Below are 17794 nucleotides of genomic sequence, written 5' to 3' on the forward strand. Positions count from 1 at the left end.
GGGGTAGTTCTGTTAATGTCTACCATGCTCGGGAGAGAAGCATCCCTAAGGGAAACACCAAATATTTGTTGTACTTAATCCAGAGGCCAAGCCAAGTGCCCCAACAGCAGGGGGAGGGAGCGTATGAGTGCCGTAAAATAAAAAGGGTGTCATCAGCATATAGAGAAACCAGGTGGGTAACTCCGCTTACCGTAATTCCCCACTGTCTCATCTTCTGTTGAATCCAAATAGCCAGTGGTTCCAAAGCGATGGCAAAGAGCAGCGGTGAAAGCTGGCAGCCAAATATATATATAAAAAAATATATATTTTCTTGGGATGCTAAATAAACAGTGCATAAAAGTAAGATCTTACCGATTGCTGATCTTTCACTGCAGTTACAACACTGGCATCTCTCCAGTCAAATCTTTTAGGTAAAGGTGTTTCTTTAAAATTTTCTTTTGCATGTGACGAGGGTATTTTGGTGGAGAAGCTTCTTAGGAAGGTTGCTAAAGATAATTTACAAACAAGAAAAATGTTATGCAAGTGCTTCTGAGATATAGTCACATTACAGTGTAAATGTAAAACTGTAGTTACATTGGATGAGGGCAGTTCTACAATGTTTTTAAGTAAATAGTTATTCGATATAAGCATAACATATTTAAATTCTTTACAAGGACGCACTAGAACCTAAAAGAGGAGCAAGTATAGAGCTTGTTAGCAGTAACTACAGTGGAGATAGGTTCAGTGGTAAAATAAAGGGCTAGATCTATATGGAAGAGTGGCTTTGTAGCTCAGAGGCATGGTAGAGACAGATGGTTCGGTCAGGTGGGGCTAATTCTAAACAACAGGGCTGCTGCTGAGTGCTGCCTGTGCCCCATGAGTATGAAGTAGGAAGTTTGCACTGCTTCTAGTGGCTTTTGCTCAACCAGGCAGTCAGCATGAGGTCCGTCAAACTGGGTACGTTGGAGGCCCAAACGTGTTCAAGAGGACCGTAGAGGTCCTGGTCTTAGAACTGGGCCCAGCCAAGGAGAGCCATTGGCCTCTGTTTGTGGTGCCGAGTCCGTTTGGCACCATCTTCTCTCCTGGCCCTTGGGAGCCTGTGGTGTACACAGTTTAAGGTGGTGAGGCCATGCAAGGTCATTCTGCATCAGTTCCATGAGCCGCCATATAATGCCAGTCAGCAGTGTTGCGGCTAAGCAGCATTAGTAGATGAGGGCTTTGTAGGGCACGCATTAGGGTTTGGCAGAGCCTGTACCCGTGGCGTGTAGTATGTAAAGTATAACATGCAGAATAAATTAGAAGAGCTTGTGAAAGGTTACCTCCAACTCATTCCATGTTTAATATAAATGAAAACTGCCTTTTACGTTTACTCCTAATTGTGTAGCAGCTGGAAATTTTGGACAGAGGCCAACTACAAACGGTCACTGATTTTGAGCAGTGTACATATGCTTCTGTTCTGGGGTGGTGCACGTTCCTTCTATTCTGAAGGAGTATATGACGGCTTCTGTGTGCAGGAATATTCCTGCACACAGAAGCCGTCATATACTCCTTCAGAATAGAAGGAACGTGCACCACCCCAGAACAGAAGCATATGTACACTGCTCTAAATCAAGAGATCCGTTTGTAGTTGGCCTCTGTCCAAAATTTCCAGCTGCTACACAATTAGGAGTAAACGTAAAAGGCAGTTTTTATATATATCTCCAAAACACAGTTTCCAAGCAAAGGAGCCCCCGACCCTGCAGGGCGGCCTCTGACAACAGGCATGGAGCAGCCTGTCAATTCATCATCCGATAAGCACCACAAAGAGGCCCAATGCTGGAGTTAAAAGCATTTATTCACCGGCACAGCAGCGCAAGAGATTCCCCATGTCCTTACGCGTTTCGGCGTCATTTTGCCTTGATCGCAGGTGGGGATCATTAATTGCAAAGTGCATGCATGCGTGCTTAAATAACTCTAGGGTCACATGTCTGTTGTTAAAAATACAGTTCCCATGGTGCATTTCGCTGGTGTTAAAATATAGTGCACAGAGTCATAGTGAATCCATTTTCTTTCAACAATGTTAAAATTCATTTATATTGCGTGCATCCAGATCAAAGTTGATAATATTCACTCACACAGGCATGAATTTCAAATCCTTACATGGTGCTTGTATTCCATGTTGGTCTTGTGAAAAATACTCCGACTATATATTCAAACGCACACAGTCCCGTGCGAGAGGAGCACTTTGACAGTTGGTGCCTGAGGCGAGACCAGGACTATATCTCGCTGGAAATTATCCGCAAAGATGATAACGCGGCACTCCCTTTGGCTTTACGGTAGTGATCAAGAACAAGTGTTCGAAACGCGTAGGGGATTTGCATTTAATTAAACATCTTTAAAGCCAAAGGGAGTGCCGCGTTATCATCTTTGCGGATTATATATATATATATATATATATATCTTGCTTAACTTCTTCTTGTAATCCCCAATCTCCAGGATATAGAGCAGGCACGGACCACGTTTCTGTGCAATAATTTTATTTGGGCTAGTCGGCCATGACGCGTTTCGGTCCTTCCTGGACCTTGATCACATGATATAGATATAGATATATATATATATATATATATATATATATATATATATATAAAAACACGCTCAAGAAAATAATCACCACCGCTCACGGGGGATAAATCCCTCTTTGGATTTAAAGGCACACAAAATCAACAGGACTAACGCATTTCATCAGTACGCCTTCCTCAGTGTTGGCGGCGGGCACGTTAAAACCTTGTCCTATAGACATTATCAAACCAATTATCTCCACAGCTAACTGAAGTTCAGGCAAAGAATACCACTGAAACGTCAGGATACCCAACCCACATTGCGTCATGTTACCATGGTACCCAGTTGTTACACTTAAAAGTGGAACCTCGCAGATCTTTGTAGTGCATTGTAATCGATCGCACGCAGTACGTGCAGGAGAGCTTATATTAATTTGCATACGCATCGGCTTATCATTACAAATATAGATAACCAACATATATCAGTGCGGCGTGATTTTGCCCTGGATGAGCTTACTCCCTCTGGCGCTCAACATTTTAAAGAACCTCCCACGTGTTACACATTAGTGCCCTGGATGGGCCATGTACCAAGAGCTCCAGTGATCCCTGCATTACGATATCAATGTCATTAGTTGTGCACCCGGGATGGGCCTGCTCTCTTTAGCGACTCTACTTTATACCAACAACCTCGCTGTTGCATCATGCAAGGCAATTGTGACCAGTATAGGGCATATGTCCAAGAATGCCACTCCACTTCCTAACTAGCCCTTACTAAGCCTGCTCTCCTTCATTTGCTGTACATATTTACAAGTGAACCTCTAGATCCTCCCCATATTTAATCCTAGCGGTGATTTCTTTGCCATATCTAGAATGTAGTGTGATTCCAGTCTCCGCAATCGCTTTTCTCTCTCTCTCTCCTCCCCTCATGTCACGTGCCACATGATCAATACAAATGTATTTAACTAGTTGCCTAATGCGGTTTTGATGCAACTCAAAGTGTCTAGCGACAGGATAACTCACATCTTTATTCTGAATAGCCCTCTGCTGCTCTAAGATGCAAACTTTGGCAGGGTGGATGGTGCTGCCCACGTACCTCAAGCCACACGGGGAAGTTAAACAGTAAACTACATATGACGTATTGCAGTTCATAAACTTTGAAATGTGTATAGTATCTTTCAGACCCCCAATCATATTTGTGGTCACCTTGCTGCTATTGGCACATGCTTTGCATCTGCAACACTGAAAGAAGCCTGTACTCCCTTGTAGCCCTCTCTGAAGTTTAGGGGGTGGCAGATGACTCTCCACTAGCTGATCTTTGATGGACCATGTTCTCCTAAATGTCAGTGAGGGGTGCGTCGGTAGATCCTGACCTATAACAACATCAGACTTTAGTATATGCCAGTTGTCCTGCAATATTCTCCTCACCTTGCTAGCTGCACTGGAGAAACCTGTTACCAGTCTGAAACTGTTCTTTGTCCCTAGATCTCCCTTTTTAGACTGATCCCTCAATAAGTCTGATCTAGACTTCTCTGCTGTTCTATTCAAAGCTCCTTTCATGATCCCCTTACGGTACCCCCTCACTTCAAATCTCTTTATACTTTTAGATGAATCTTGTCTGAAATCATCTTCTCTGGTGCTATTACTTTTGATAAGCAATAGTTCCCCATATGGGATCCCCAGTATCCCCATTTTGGATCCCCAGTATTCCCATATGGGATACTGTTCTTCAAATTGTTTGGGTGACTACTTCTGGTGTGTAGCACTGAGTTTCCAGCCGTGGACTTTCTAAAGTGTGCTGTCTGAATCTCCCATCTGCCACAAATACGCTCAGGTCCAGGAATGTAACCTCAGTCGAGTTAATACTGCTCGTAAATAAGACTGCTCACTCCCTTGTGCCACGCCAGATCAGGAAGAGATCGTCAATGTAGCGTCTCCAACTGACTGTGCTCTCCACCCACCTATCGGCGATGTCAGCCCATGCAGCCTGCTTCTCCCACCAGCCTACGAACAGGTTCGAATAGCAGGGAGCGAAGCAGGCCCCCATGGCAGTCCCTCGCTGTTTATAGATCTGGTCCTGGAAAATAAACATTGTTGTGCAGACAGAAATGTAAAAACTCTAGTAGCATCTCACTATGCTCTAGAAACTTTACAGGACGATTTCTGAGAAAGTATCTGGTGGCCAAAATACCATCTTCATGTGCTATGCTAGTGTACAAGCTAGCTACATAAAGGGTTATCATTAGGCAATCAGGTTCCCACACAGTGCCCTCAATATGTCTCAAAACGTCCTTGGTGTCCCTGGTGTACAAAGGTAGTTCTAATACAAAGAGGAACAAGAAATAGTCAATGAATTTCGACATCTTCTCAAGTAGGCCACCAATCGACAAGATTATTTGTCATCCAGGACGGTTCAGCTTGTTCTTGTGAACTTTTGGTGAGTGATAAAATGTTGGTAGCCGTAGATATGGTGTCGATAGGAAGGAAAATTCTTCCATTGAGAGCATGCCTCTGGTTTGCTACTTCAAGATCAGTTGTTCATATTCATTTATACTGTTCATGTATTCCATGACTGTGATCGGTAAGTCATTTTGGTCGTTCAGTTGGAGGAGAGCTTCCTAGCAGTAATTTTCTCGAGTTTGCAACACCACATTTCTACCCTTGTCTGAGGGCTTAATCATAATGGCATCATATGCCTCCAAATCTTTAAGTGCTTGTCTTTGTGCATATGTTATATTCCATTTGTCTTTTGGGTTTTCCAAGCTCTCTCGTAGTTTTACTAGATCTCAATTTACTTTGTTAGAGAAGATATTAATGGTATCCACTGGTGTTTGCGGATAAAATTTGGAGATTGGTCTGAAGGGACTGAGTGATCGCTCTTGTGTGATCCCCAAGTTGACAGCATGGTCCAAATTACCCAGACGTGTATCTTCTTGCTGTGTTACATCATTGACCAATTCTTCTAGAACTGCTAACATGTCTAGGTCTTGCCCACTCAAGATATCCATTCCTGTGGGCTGGGTCGTAATTAGACCTGGTCTAGAATCCATACCTCTCATTTTAAAGAATTTAAACAGTTTGATCTTCCTCACGAATTTGTAAACATCAATCCTAGTTTGGGCATATTCAAACTTACTTGTTGAACAGATAGAAAGTCCTAGTTTGAGGACTGATTCTTCCACTGGTGTCAATTCCCTAGATGTTAAATTGATGATCGTGAGATTCTCCTCATCTGCAACTGTATCTATTGCCTGAATTTCAAGTTGAGTTTGGGGCGGGTATTCCTGCCTGTGTTGCCCCTTCCTCTGTTGCCATCCTCCCCTTCTTGCCAGTCTGTTGTTTTTTGCTCTGGTGGTCTCCCTTTGCCTCCACGTAACCATGTCAGATGTAGGAGGTTGAATTCCTTGTGAAAATGGGGTGTGCAGGGCCACTTGTTCTTGCTCCACCACTTTCCTCTTCAGACTGTTCAGCGTTGGAAACCCCAGATTCTGACGTGTCTCTCTGTTCTACAACTTTGTGCGACCTATTATTGAGCAGGTCTCGTCTGGGGTCATCTATATTTGTAATGATTAGCCGATGTTTATGCAAATTTAAATAAACTATCATGCACGCACTGTGTGCGATCGATTACAATGCGCCACAAAGATCTGCGAGGTTCCACTTTGAAATGTAACAACTGGGAACCACGGTAACATGACGCAATGTGGGTTGGATATCCTGACGTCTCAATGGTATTCTTTGCCTGACCTTCAAGTAGCTTTGGAGATAATTGGTTTGATGATGTCTATATGACGAGGTTTGAACATGGCGGCCGCCAACACTGATGAAGGCGTACCTCTGAAACGCGTATGTTCTGTTGATTTTCTGTGCCATTAAATCCAAAGAGGGCTTTAACCCCCGTAAGTGCTGGTGAATATTTTCTCGAGCGTGGATACTTTGTGTGAGTCTGCCCTCACGCACCAAGCAGCCTGTAGCGAGTGCGAGAGTATCTGGCAGATGGTGGAGCGTTGAGATATATATTTATATCTCCTTATGCTCAGAGGTAGTGTACATATCCTTATGTTGTGGAGCAGTGTACATATTCATCCAAAGACAGCCTTTTCTCTTTTAATTGAGTCTTTCACAAGAGTCTATGCCAGTGATAAAGATCTGATGTGGTTTGATCACAGGGGATAGACACAGTACCTATTAGAACTTTAACTTGCCCCTCCTTTTCTTAAATACTGCAATGAACGACACAATATTAACATGATTATTCTCATTTGAACTTATGTTATACGTGGTGTGTGGATTCAGGAGTGTCAACTAGAATTTTAAAGATTAAATATCTGCAGTACTAACATGACAGTTTAACCAAGCTAGCTTTATCTGTTTTAATGTACTTCAAGTCAATGTAAAAAATGTTGAGTTTACGCTGTCCTTGACAGAGAGGTACTGAGCATGAGAAAAGTGTTTAAGCTGTCCTCAGTCAAATGACCCTTTGGTCTCTTTAGTCAGAGGCCCTGAAAGAAGCCTAGTCATGATCCCCGATAGCAACGGTGTGCTCATCATCACATCTGCAGTGAAAGCATTATGCATCCTATTGGTCTTCCTCATTCACTTTTATACTCAGTTCTGAGGTGATTCAGCATCTGACCTGACACACTGTGAACCAAAATAGAATTCATTGAGCTCTCCCCCATTAAGCTTATCATCATAAGTAAACACCTTAGACAGAAAGCATTCTGTATTCTATTGGTTCTGGACAAGCAGTAACAAACAGTCCGGATTTCCATGGTGCGCAGTCTTTTTTGGTTTTGTTTTATCCTGTCCTAGATCTCTTTTAGGCTGCTACTTCTTGGGGTATATCAGAACATGTGTATTTGTAAAGAGCACGCTCACCCAAGGGCATCTTGGCGCTCAATAACAGATATTTGGGTTCTTGAGGGGAACTGAGCCAGCCTGTGACTGCCTGATGAAGCCCTATATTAGGTGGCAGCACCAAAGAGCCAACTTTTCAAGTAACTGGAATCTGCAGGTTTAGCATCCTTGAAATGGGTAGTTTTGTAATTCCCTTCATTTACCCCTGGGCCTGTTGAGAAGTGTATGTGAACAAGAACTGGTGGTGGCAGGCCCGATGTGCAATGGGCTGGACTCTACCTGGGGAACAGAGTCCACCAAAATTGGTGCAGAGCAGGGAGCTAAGGCTTTGGATCTACTGTACATCATTGCCACAGTGCACTGGACTCACTGCAAGTCCTCGTGAAACTCTAATTGTACAGTAGATCGGTGGAGGCGGGCACCTTAAAAACCGAGCTCTTACTGCTGACACAGAGGTGGCATTTCCCCTGCCCTGGGCCCATATCAGTTACTTTTGTGGACTAGGACACAGAATCATAGCTCCTTGCTTTCAGGACGTGCTATAAGTAAACAGCTTGCAATACTTGTTTTCTGCTTGTACGACTGAGAAGGCCCATAAGAAGAAAGAGAACAATAAATTGTATTTCTGCAGCTTCCTCTCCATTAACCCTCCTGGTGAAATACTGTGCATTTTCCGTTTGCACTATTACCCACCACATATCTCCTGGACAGTGATGTTGTAACCATATAGTTTGGTGCTAGGTCATAAAGCAAACATTTCCTGCTTTATGAACAGTTGTTGGAATTTAAAAAATATTTCGGTCAATAAGAAGCTAGTCGACGCTGCTTAGGATAAAAATGACAGTGAAGAGAGCTCAAGGTATGAATTCTGCTTTGCAATAGGGAGTGGGTCTGTCTGGTGAAGTACAAACCCGCCTCAGACTTTAGTGATGAAGAAGCCATAGGTGACCGTATAATAATCATGAAAGATCAAGGTTTTATAAATTCTTGAGATACACTGCACAAGGTTTCAATTTGCTTATATGTGACATTTTCATAATTTCAGTGTAAATACGAGTGACATTTCAATGACTATGAGTGACACTTCCGCGCGAGCACAATCAAGCAATGAAGACGACGGAAGCATATAAATATAGGAAATTGCACCCATTTAAGAAAGAAGAAACTCTAGGAAGATCTGAAAACTGCTGTAAATGACCTGTGGCTTTGCTGTTACTCAATATTTGTGACTGCTGTAATTTCTATTTTTATGCTCTTTGTCTATAATATATGGCCCAATGTGTAAAGCACTCTAACATCTTTCAGCCCCTCGCTCACAAATTGTTCATTTGTTTTATAGTGCTGCTCATACCAATGTAGGGTGCCAGAGCACTTTACATCAGACAAACATTATACCAACAAAATGACTCTTTCGTGGGTATTCCAGTCTGGCAAATGTTATTTGTAGCACATCTCCCCTGACAACAGCTGATGTGTTTTCATAGGTAGTTCATCTATCCAGCAATACTCTGGAATGAAACTGAAGTGATTTGCAGTGTTCACAAGCATTTTGCTGGGTGTACTGCAAGAAATAGGCACAAATATGAAATTAGTAACTGGGGGCCCAAGCCAGCAGGATATTTGAAACTGAAAATATCCCACAGTGTCACCTTAGTACGAACACAGGCAGGCACAGGCTGCAGCTGCCTGACCGCGAGCTGCCATTCATTTTGTAAATCACACAGAGGCTGGTGGTACTTACTTGGGCAGTGGTCGCAGAGTACAGAGGAGTGTGGCAGTGGCACTCCAAGAATTGCCTGACACACGTCTATCGCCAAGGCAGTGGCTGCAGGCTCAATTAGGCCGCTACTGCGCGCTGTGGTAATTCGGGTTTGCCAGCCACCTCATTAACAGTCCACCCTCCAGGCTGGCAGGCCGGTGAGTCCCGGGCGGGACGTTCAGTGACACGCAGACTATGTCCTGGCCGCCGCTGCAACCCGGGTCACTCACTTCTCTCAGACTCCCTCAGGTCTGGCATTATTAAATTGAGGGGGGTTAAGGAAAACGGCTGATGGCACCCGGCGGCGCCAGTTTGAGCTGCATGCAGCAGGCGGACGGCTGCAAGCGCCATATTTGAATACATTTCCAGAACCGTCCAAAACACCAGCCAGGTGTCGCTTTCCTCCACAAACTTCCCAGAACGACTCGGGCAGAAGGATGTGACGTACCCCGCGGGCACCGACCTGAAACACACAACCTGATTTTCCGGCCGCTCTGCGGGATCTCAAAATGATACATTGTAGCAGTGTGAGCCTTCACCCTTCTGGCAGCTTTAATTAATAGCTCAACTGCAAGCCTGTGAGAGCAGTGGGGGCACGGCGCGCTGCCACACTTAACAGTTTTAAAAGCCAGCCTGCACTTCAGTGGCAACTGTGAGACACTATGCATTATGCGTGACAACGCATTTCAGTGCAGTAATGTGGAGTACCATACTGAAATGTGTTAATCTAACGCCTGATGTGTGATATTTGGCAGGACTGACACTGCTCACTCGGAGGCAATGGTAGATGATTAAAATCTATAATATTTCATTTAGCAGACAGTAATGCTATCAAAGAACATAAATAAATGCTACCTCTGAACTCCTCAGGCGACAAATCGGAAAACTGGTTGATTCCATAGAAGGCAGTGCTATTGTCACCAGATGATCGAGACTTGGCATTCAAATGAATTTGTCTTCGTATACTTGCCTGAAAAATAGAATATTAAGACTCAATCTATGAATACCCACAACATTTACCAACCAATGTACAAGGCTAAATTAGCTTTTCAAGGTGTTGTCAAATTAATAAAATCATTTTACCAATAACTGTTTCTACCAATAACTGATAAGTAAACACATTCAAAATGTTTGAAGACTCACCAATGTGAGAGGCTGGATTGGTATATGGTGTACTCTTAAGCAAGTGGGCACCCTACACCAATCCAGACAACCCTTATGTTGATTTTAGTGGTCTTAGACAACATTAGAAAGCTCTCTAGGTGGTAGCTGTGGACAGCAGCCTTCAGGCGTAGTCCAGAAGGAGTGTAAAGCAGCTCGATTTACCAGAACATAATCTTATTGATGTAGATTAAGTGAAAAAGAACCACCCAGTGTATTTTAAAAATATGTATTTATTATATAACACTAACACATACAGGAATCTCCTAGCCGGAGATGCACACAATACTTTTCAATAGAAACAGGTAAGTAGCACGTAATACACAGTGGTCACCAGGGGGAGACCAAACCATAAACTAAATAGTGGAATGCGAACCACGACTCGAGTCAAGACTATACCCAAAAGACATAGGAATGCCATGGACCCAAGGAACCACCCCAGATAAGTAACTAGGAGCCCGACGGAGGCCATGTGCAGAGTGGGAACACAACAGCATGATGCATTCTGAAGTGTGACTAGGGGAGGGATTAATTGTACTGTGCGTATTAGGTTTATTAAACATTTGTGGAATCCATTTTTGGTGATTTAGACTATAACTGATTGAGAAGACGGACGGGATAGCAGGGGTGGATGGTTCAGTCAGGACAAAGAAGGGGAACTGCTTGGACTAAAATATCCTCGCATTCGACTAAGAGGTTGTCGATGCGTTCAAGAACACAATTACTCCCTGCGGACTTATAAGCCTGCTTAGATTTATCAGACTTTGGCAGGACCGCCCCTCTACTCACGACCCCACTCTCACAGTCAATGGATTTCCTTTTCCCTATGGCAATACTTGAGTTCTAAATTACAAGAATTTGGTTGGGAGAGAGGGTTTACCAATGCACACAGCCCCACAGCAGATCCAGCGGAGCTCTTTCTTGTACCAAGTACTCTTCCATTCATGTGACCCTGAGCTCCAATAGAGGACTAGCAATAATGACCAAGTTACAAAATCACAAATGCATAATAAAAGGACACCAGTAGGAGCTGTGCTCAAGGGTAACTGCGTAGCTGGGAGACTCAAGTCCAAAAGTTCCAGGAAAAGGAGCCGATATGCACGGGACAGGGGCAAAGTCAAACAATGGTCCAGCAGTAGAGGATAGAGGGCTCACATAACTCACTGATTCGTCGCTTGTTGATGATCAATTCAAGTGCTTCTATGGCTCTCAGGAAACCAAGAGGGGTGGCCCTGTCCTGCCTCTTCCTGGCAATGACGGGCCCGCCCTTAGCACAGACACGGCCCGCGCAGCACAGTCTCTCGGCTGGTTTTGTGCGCATGTGGGCACCAGGAAATGAGGTAGGTGCAAGGAAGCCTGGGGGATGTAGTCCGTACACCAGTTCGCGGTAAAATGATTAAGCGTGTCCCACGCAGCGGGGTCTCACTGCTGGTTTTGTGCACCTCTGGGCGCCAGGAAATGAGGTAGGAGCAAGGGAGCCTGGGGGATGTAGTCCATAACCCAGCTCACAGTAAAATGATTACCGTGTCCCTTAGAACTATTTTCTCACTAATTTCCCACCTTTCTCGTCCAAACCATACTCCACAAAAGCAGGGGTCCCTCAAGGCTCTCTCCTTTCGCCCATGCTTTTTAACATCTACATGAAGTCATTACTGGTATAATACAGATGACACACAAATACTCCTTCAACTGAAATACCACAAAGACATTGGAAACTCACCAATTTTCAGTTGTCTCAGAGTTGTGGATCAATGTTTGACTTGGAGCCATCTCAAATTGAATGCTTCTAAAATGGAAATACTCACGTGTGGCGACTGGAAACATTATGACCCGCTTGCCACCTGGCCTAATGAACTGGGATCACCGCCTAAAGTATTGAATAAAGTAAGAAACCTCGGAATGAACATGGACTCCAAACTATTGAATAATGCCCAACTGGACAAACTAGCAAGATCAAGCTATGTTACTATAAAAACTATGCGACTAATCTTTCCCCATTTGGGATTTTCACACAAGGTCCAAGCTAACATCTCCCTTGTTGTGTCCAAACTCGAATACGCCAATAGTCTCTACCAGAGATCACCTTCAACGACCATGAAAAGACTTCAACAGATTCAGAACTTGGCTGCTAGACTACTCTTGCATATCAAACTACGAGACCACATCTCCCCTTCCTTGAAAGCCCTGCATTGTTTACCGGTTGCCAGAAGATGCACATTCAAGCTGCTTTGTATCACCCACAAAGCTATACATAGAATGGAACCACTTTTCCTCAGGAATAAAATCACCAAAAACATTCAACAAAGCAACCTCGCTCTAGAGTGGCACCTCGCCTCAAAATCCCAAGAAACAAGAAAAAAAAACATGGGTGGCACGCCCTTCTCTGTTTAAGCAGCCAAACTATGGCACTCTTTACCCCCGTACAATAGTCCCAGCAAACAATATTAAGACAGACAGTATATAAAACGCTGTAGTCGTATAGAATTGACAACAATGTGTGACAATACTGAATTGCAAGTGTTATTTAATCACACTGCTTCATTTGATCAAATACATTAATACATATGTCAAATTAGCGCGTAGAAATTCAGCACTGCTTCTACTTCTGAGCCTCTTTGCCATCGCCAGAGAGCGATTTGATGCCCGGTGTGTCCTGAAGTATAAAAGAGCAGAATTGTATGCTGCATGATTCCTAGCTGATAAACATGGGCAGGAATTCTAATACTATGGCTCTGTTTTGGAAGGGATGCGCTAGAAGTCTTTGACGCCGAGCGTGTTGATGCTGCTCTCTAATCTTTGGAGCCAGTGTGCCCGATTCTTTTACTTCATAGTCCTCATTGTAGGGCCTATTACGGTGCCTTTTCTCCATCACAGTCCTGAGGAAGACCCCTATGTAAGGTGCTAAACGACCTACACTGCGTCTTGGGGTCGAAAAGTCTACACTCTTTTCCTTGAGCTAGCCCCCTGGTACAACAGATACTTTGTGACTGTGTTTCTGCTGGATGGTCTAGCTTTTGAATGATATGAACATTACATGCATTTTGGCAAAATAATTAGGCCATAATTGATTATTTTTGTCACTTGAATTTGGCATTACTTGCTTTCACGACTTTCCTCACACTCTTTATTTTCACGAGAATCACCCATTTTCTCTTCTTTTTTTATTCCCCCTGTCCTTCTGGGCACTTAAACATGTATGAATTTGAACTTTGACATATGTATTAATGTATTTTATCAAATGAAGCAGTGTGATTAAATAAAACTTGCAATTCAGTATTGTCACACATTGTTGTCAATTCTATACGACTACAACGTTTTATATAATGTCTGTTTTAATATTGTTTGCTGGGACTATTCGATATTGTACTGTCAGTTACCCAGGTCCCAGTACCATTGGGTTTACCCTTTTATGTATAACTCTTTACCCCCACAACATAAGATTCATGGACAGCCACCTTATCTTCAGAGAACTACTCAAGAATTGGCTCTTCCACACATAAGCACCATATGCAAACAGAAAAATACAGCATATCCCTCTGTATATAAGCATTTATTTGTACTATAGATATGCACCTATATATGTGTATTGCTTTGTATAAACATGTAGAATGGTTATGTTTTAAAAACAACAACACATCTTTAAGTACAACAACACTTGAAAACCAGAGTTTATCTAATGCATCTTTAATCTACATATACTTACTTGCTTTATGCATCTATATACCATCCATGTACTTGGATCTATATATTTATTACTTTTACCCTAAAAAAGCATATTCAATGGACTCCCTATTTCTCACCTTATACCTCTATAAATACATTCAATCTACATATAGTTACTTCCTTTATGCATCTATATACTTTCCATGTACTTATGGACCTATGTATTTATAACTTTCCTCTAATTCAGCATATCCAATGCACTACTCTATTTCTCACCCTATGACTCTCTCAATACACCTTCTACCTCAACTCTCTGACTCATCTCAAACCCCTTTCTACTACTCTTTCCAATGCACTACTCTATTTCTTAACCCTTTACCTTTATCAATATATCCTCTACATCCACTCTCTCATTCATCCCAAACCCCATACCACTACTATGATCCCCAAAATAACCCTGTTGAGACTCTCCCCTACTTTGGCCTTCCTTGCATCACCCGACACCTCTTTTACTATACTGATCCCCCAAAGCAAGCCTTTCTAAACTCTTACCTCTTCTACTCCACATCCCTTTTTACTCATCCCAAACCTCCACCTACTGCTATGACCTTCAAAACAAATCCTTCACTCGTCTATCTCTCCACTATCCTTTTCAAACAAAATAACAGACTAACATGTCCACTTCTCAAATTTCCTATTTCACTATACTAATTCACCACTAATCTATTATGGGTTCCAGAGTAGCGTGCTACTCGCCGAAAAAGCACTTTCAATACCTCATCAGGGGTAACAAGCGCTATATAGATGCAAACGTTTTTCCCTTTTTCATCCCTTCCCTACCCTTCTCAATCTAAATAACTGACTAACATATCCACCACTCACATTACTTTCTTATTTCGCTATACTAATTCAACACTAATACTTCATGGGTTCCGGAGTAGCATGCTACTCGCCAAAAAAGTGCTTCAACACCCCATCGGGGGTAACAAGCACTTTATAAATGCAACCTTTTTCCCTCTTCCATCCCTCCCCTACCATTCTCAATCTAAATAACTGACTAACATATCCACCACTCAAAGTACTTTCATATTTCACTATACTAATTCAACACGAATACTTTTATGGGTTCCAGAGTAGCGTGCTACTCACGAAAAAAGCACTTCAACATCCCATCAGGGGTAACAAGCGCTATATAAATGCAAACCTTTTTCCCCTCTTGTATCCCTCCGCTATCCTTCTGAATCCAAATAACTAACTAACCTATTCACCAGTCAAATTACTTTCATATTTCACTATACTAATTCAACACTAATCCTTTATGGGATCCGGAGTAGCGTGCTACTCGCCGAAAAAGAGAATCAACGCCTCGTCAGGAGTAGTAAGCACTATATCAATGCAACTACAATACAATACCTAATCCAAAATATTGTTTATACATCTATCAAAGAAGGAAATAATTTAATTTGCTTTTAGTTAGGTATACCTTTAATCAACAAACTAAGGACATTGTTGAAATGGTTCATCAGCTATACATACATACAGGTTCCTAAGTCAAATGTTTAGACAAACAAGTTACTTAACTTCATAAATGCTAGCTGCAGTTTCCTCACCTTGTGAATATTTCCCTTGGCGGCGGCGGAGATCGGGAACATTTTGAGTAGTATCTCTGCGTGCTGGTAGGTGGCACCCTATATCTTTACTCTAACACCACTCAGCTCCAAAAATGACATGCAGAGTCTATATAGGCACAACTCTTGCAAGGGGATTTTTTGACCAACATGGAACGCAATCACAACTTCAGACAAGAAGGATGCCTGTGTCCTCAGAATTAGTTTGTCTGGGAAGAAGGTGGTGTACCGCAGACTAACACAAGGAGCTTGAAGATCACTCATACACTACACCGATGGTATGGTGGTGGTGAAGAACACTGTCTTGAGGTTGAGGAGGCACAAAAAAGAGCTGTGAAAAGGTTCACATGGAGAGCACAACAGAGATTTGTGGACTGAGTTAAGGTCCCACGGTGGCATAACAAATGGAGAGGAAGGTAACAAGTGTTGTAAACCTTTCAAACAAGTGCCAATTAGGGACTTAAAAGGGATGATCTGGCAAAAAAAGCCAAAAGAGTAGGAAAGTACCCTTTAACTGTGCCCAGAGCATGGACATGCCAGGTTAGGGACAAATTAAACAGCAAAACTTCAAACAACTTTGCAGATAGACTACCTCCAGGCAGAGTACTGCACCAAGCCACATATGTGTCCCAATAACAGGCATACACAGATTTTTGACAAGGGACCCCTGGCAGACAAGAGGACATTCATCATCTCTGGAGCAAGGTCGAAAGTATTCAGCTGTCACCGGTCAATCTCCAAGCATGAAGGTGGAGATTGCGAAGGCCCGGGTTCAGAAGTCTGCCCTGCTGATGTGACAGCAGATCCTCCTGGAGGAGCAGCCTCATTAGAATACAAATGCTCAAGCCTAAGAGTTCTAGATACTATACTCGCCGTGCCCAGTCCAAGGTCACTAGAATGAAGGGGGCCCAATTGGTCCTGATCTTTTCGAGAACTCAGGGCAAAAGTGGAAAGGTATACAGGAGTCCTGAGTTCCACTTATGGCAGAATGCATCCCCAAGCGAGAGATGGCTTGGAACCCCAATGAGCAGAATTCCTGACATTGCGTGTTCTCAGCGTGGCAAACAGATTGAGTCATGGTTTTCCACCTTTGTGGAAGAGACCTTATGCCACCTCCGGGTGTAACTGCCACATGTTGTCCACCAGGTTCTGATGGATAAGTTAATTTGCCTGGGCTTTCAATGTTCCTGCTAGGTGGTTCACCTCCAGGAAGATCCTTTAGTGGTCCATCCATATCCAGCAGTGCAAGGCCTCCTGGCAAAGGGTCCGTGACCCCACCCTGTTTGTTGCAGTACCACATGTCAGTGGTGTTATCTGTCAACACTTGTACCAGGCCTTGATGGACTGAAGGAACAACATATTACCACCAATGTCAGGACAGGCATACATATAAAAAGTATTTGCAATGCAATTGGTCTCGCTTTGGGACCTTATAAGTATTAAGCGATGTAGTGGGACCACTCCAGGGGGTTGTGGACGAAAGGGATGCACATTGTTGGATAGTAAAGTTGAGGAAGGGCAACACACAGGAAGTAGGTCACAAAGAGGCATTGCAAAGTGGTAGAGGTGCAAAGAAAGAATGGAGGTGCAGGCAGGCAAAACAGAAAGTGCTGAAGGGGAGGGTGAGAGACATATAGAGCAGCATCAGGACAAGTGGGTGACATGCAGAGTGACTGTAGTGTGGATAGTGGAACATAGTTTGCCGAGCAGGAGGGAAGGACAATGTCACACAATGGCTGTAGGGGTGGGAACACAGAGGGCCTGCAGGGGGTGTGACTCAAACGGGCTGGAGGGGCAATGCAGGGTGTTCTGGGACACACATAGTGCTGGTAGTGTCAGGGCAGGGTGACTTATAGAGTGTTGCAAAGGCAAGGTTAATTGCCATTCATAAGAGCTGCTTCGTGCACATGGACTGCAGGTCTAGTGGCAGGGCTGTGCTAAGAGGGGCTGCAAAGTGATAAGGGGACAGCAGTGGTGTGATCAAATTGTCGTATCGAGGAACGTAAAGTATGCTGCTACACAAAACATGGACTTTTAGACCAACTTTCACAAAGCGCAATAACAGCCCTAAATGCAATTGTAACTGAGTAGCGCCAAAAAGGCATCTCTGAAATAATTCCAATGGCTTCACTGCCAATTTGTGGGCAGCCTTAGGCACAACAAGCGGTACAAAAGGGGGTGGTGACGGCCAGAGCATCAGAACCAATCAA

The 17794-nt window shown here is 43.4% G+C and overlaps 1 protein-coding gene across 1 annotated transcript in view; it reads right to left on the reverse strand.

The window, feature by feature from the left end:
- Window positions 1-17794, reverse strand: part of CTSO (cathepsin O) — a 114897-nt gene that overhangs the window by 80917 nt on the left and 16186 nt on the right. The window contains exons 2-3 of the mRNA XM_085641716.1: window positions 9988-10102; window positions 352-485 (exon numbers count right to left, since the gene is read on the reverse strand). Coding sequence (XP_085497842.1) covers window positions 352-485; window positions 9988-10102 — 249 coding nt within the window. The remainder of the gene's footprint in view (window positions 1-351; window positions 486-9987; window positions 10103-17794) is intronic.

The sequence above is a fragment of the Triturus cristatus genome, chromosome 2_2 (assembly GCF_964204655.1).
Source record: "Triturus cristatus chromosome 2_2, aTriCri1.1, whole genome shotgun sequence".
NCBI lineage: Eukaryota > Metazoa > Chordata > Amphibia > Caudata > Salamandridae > Triturus > Triturus cristatus.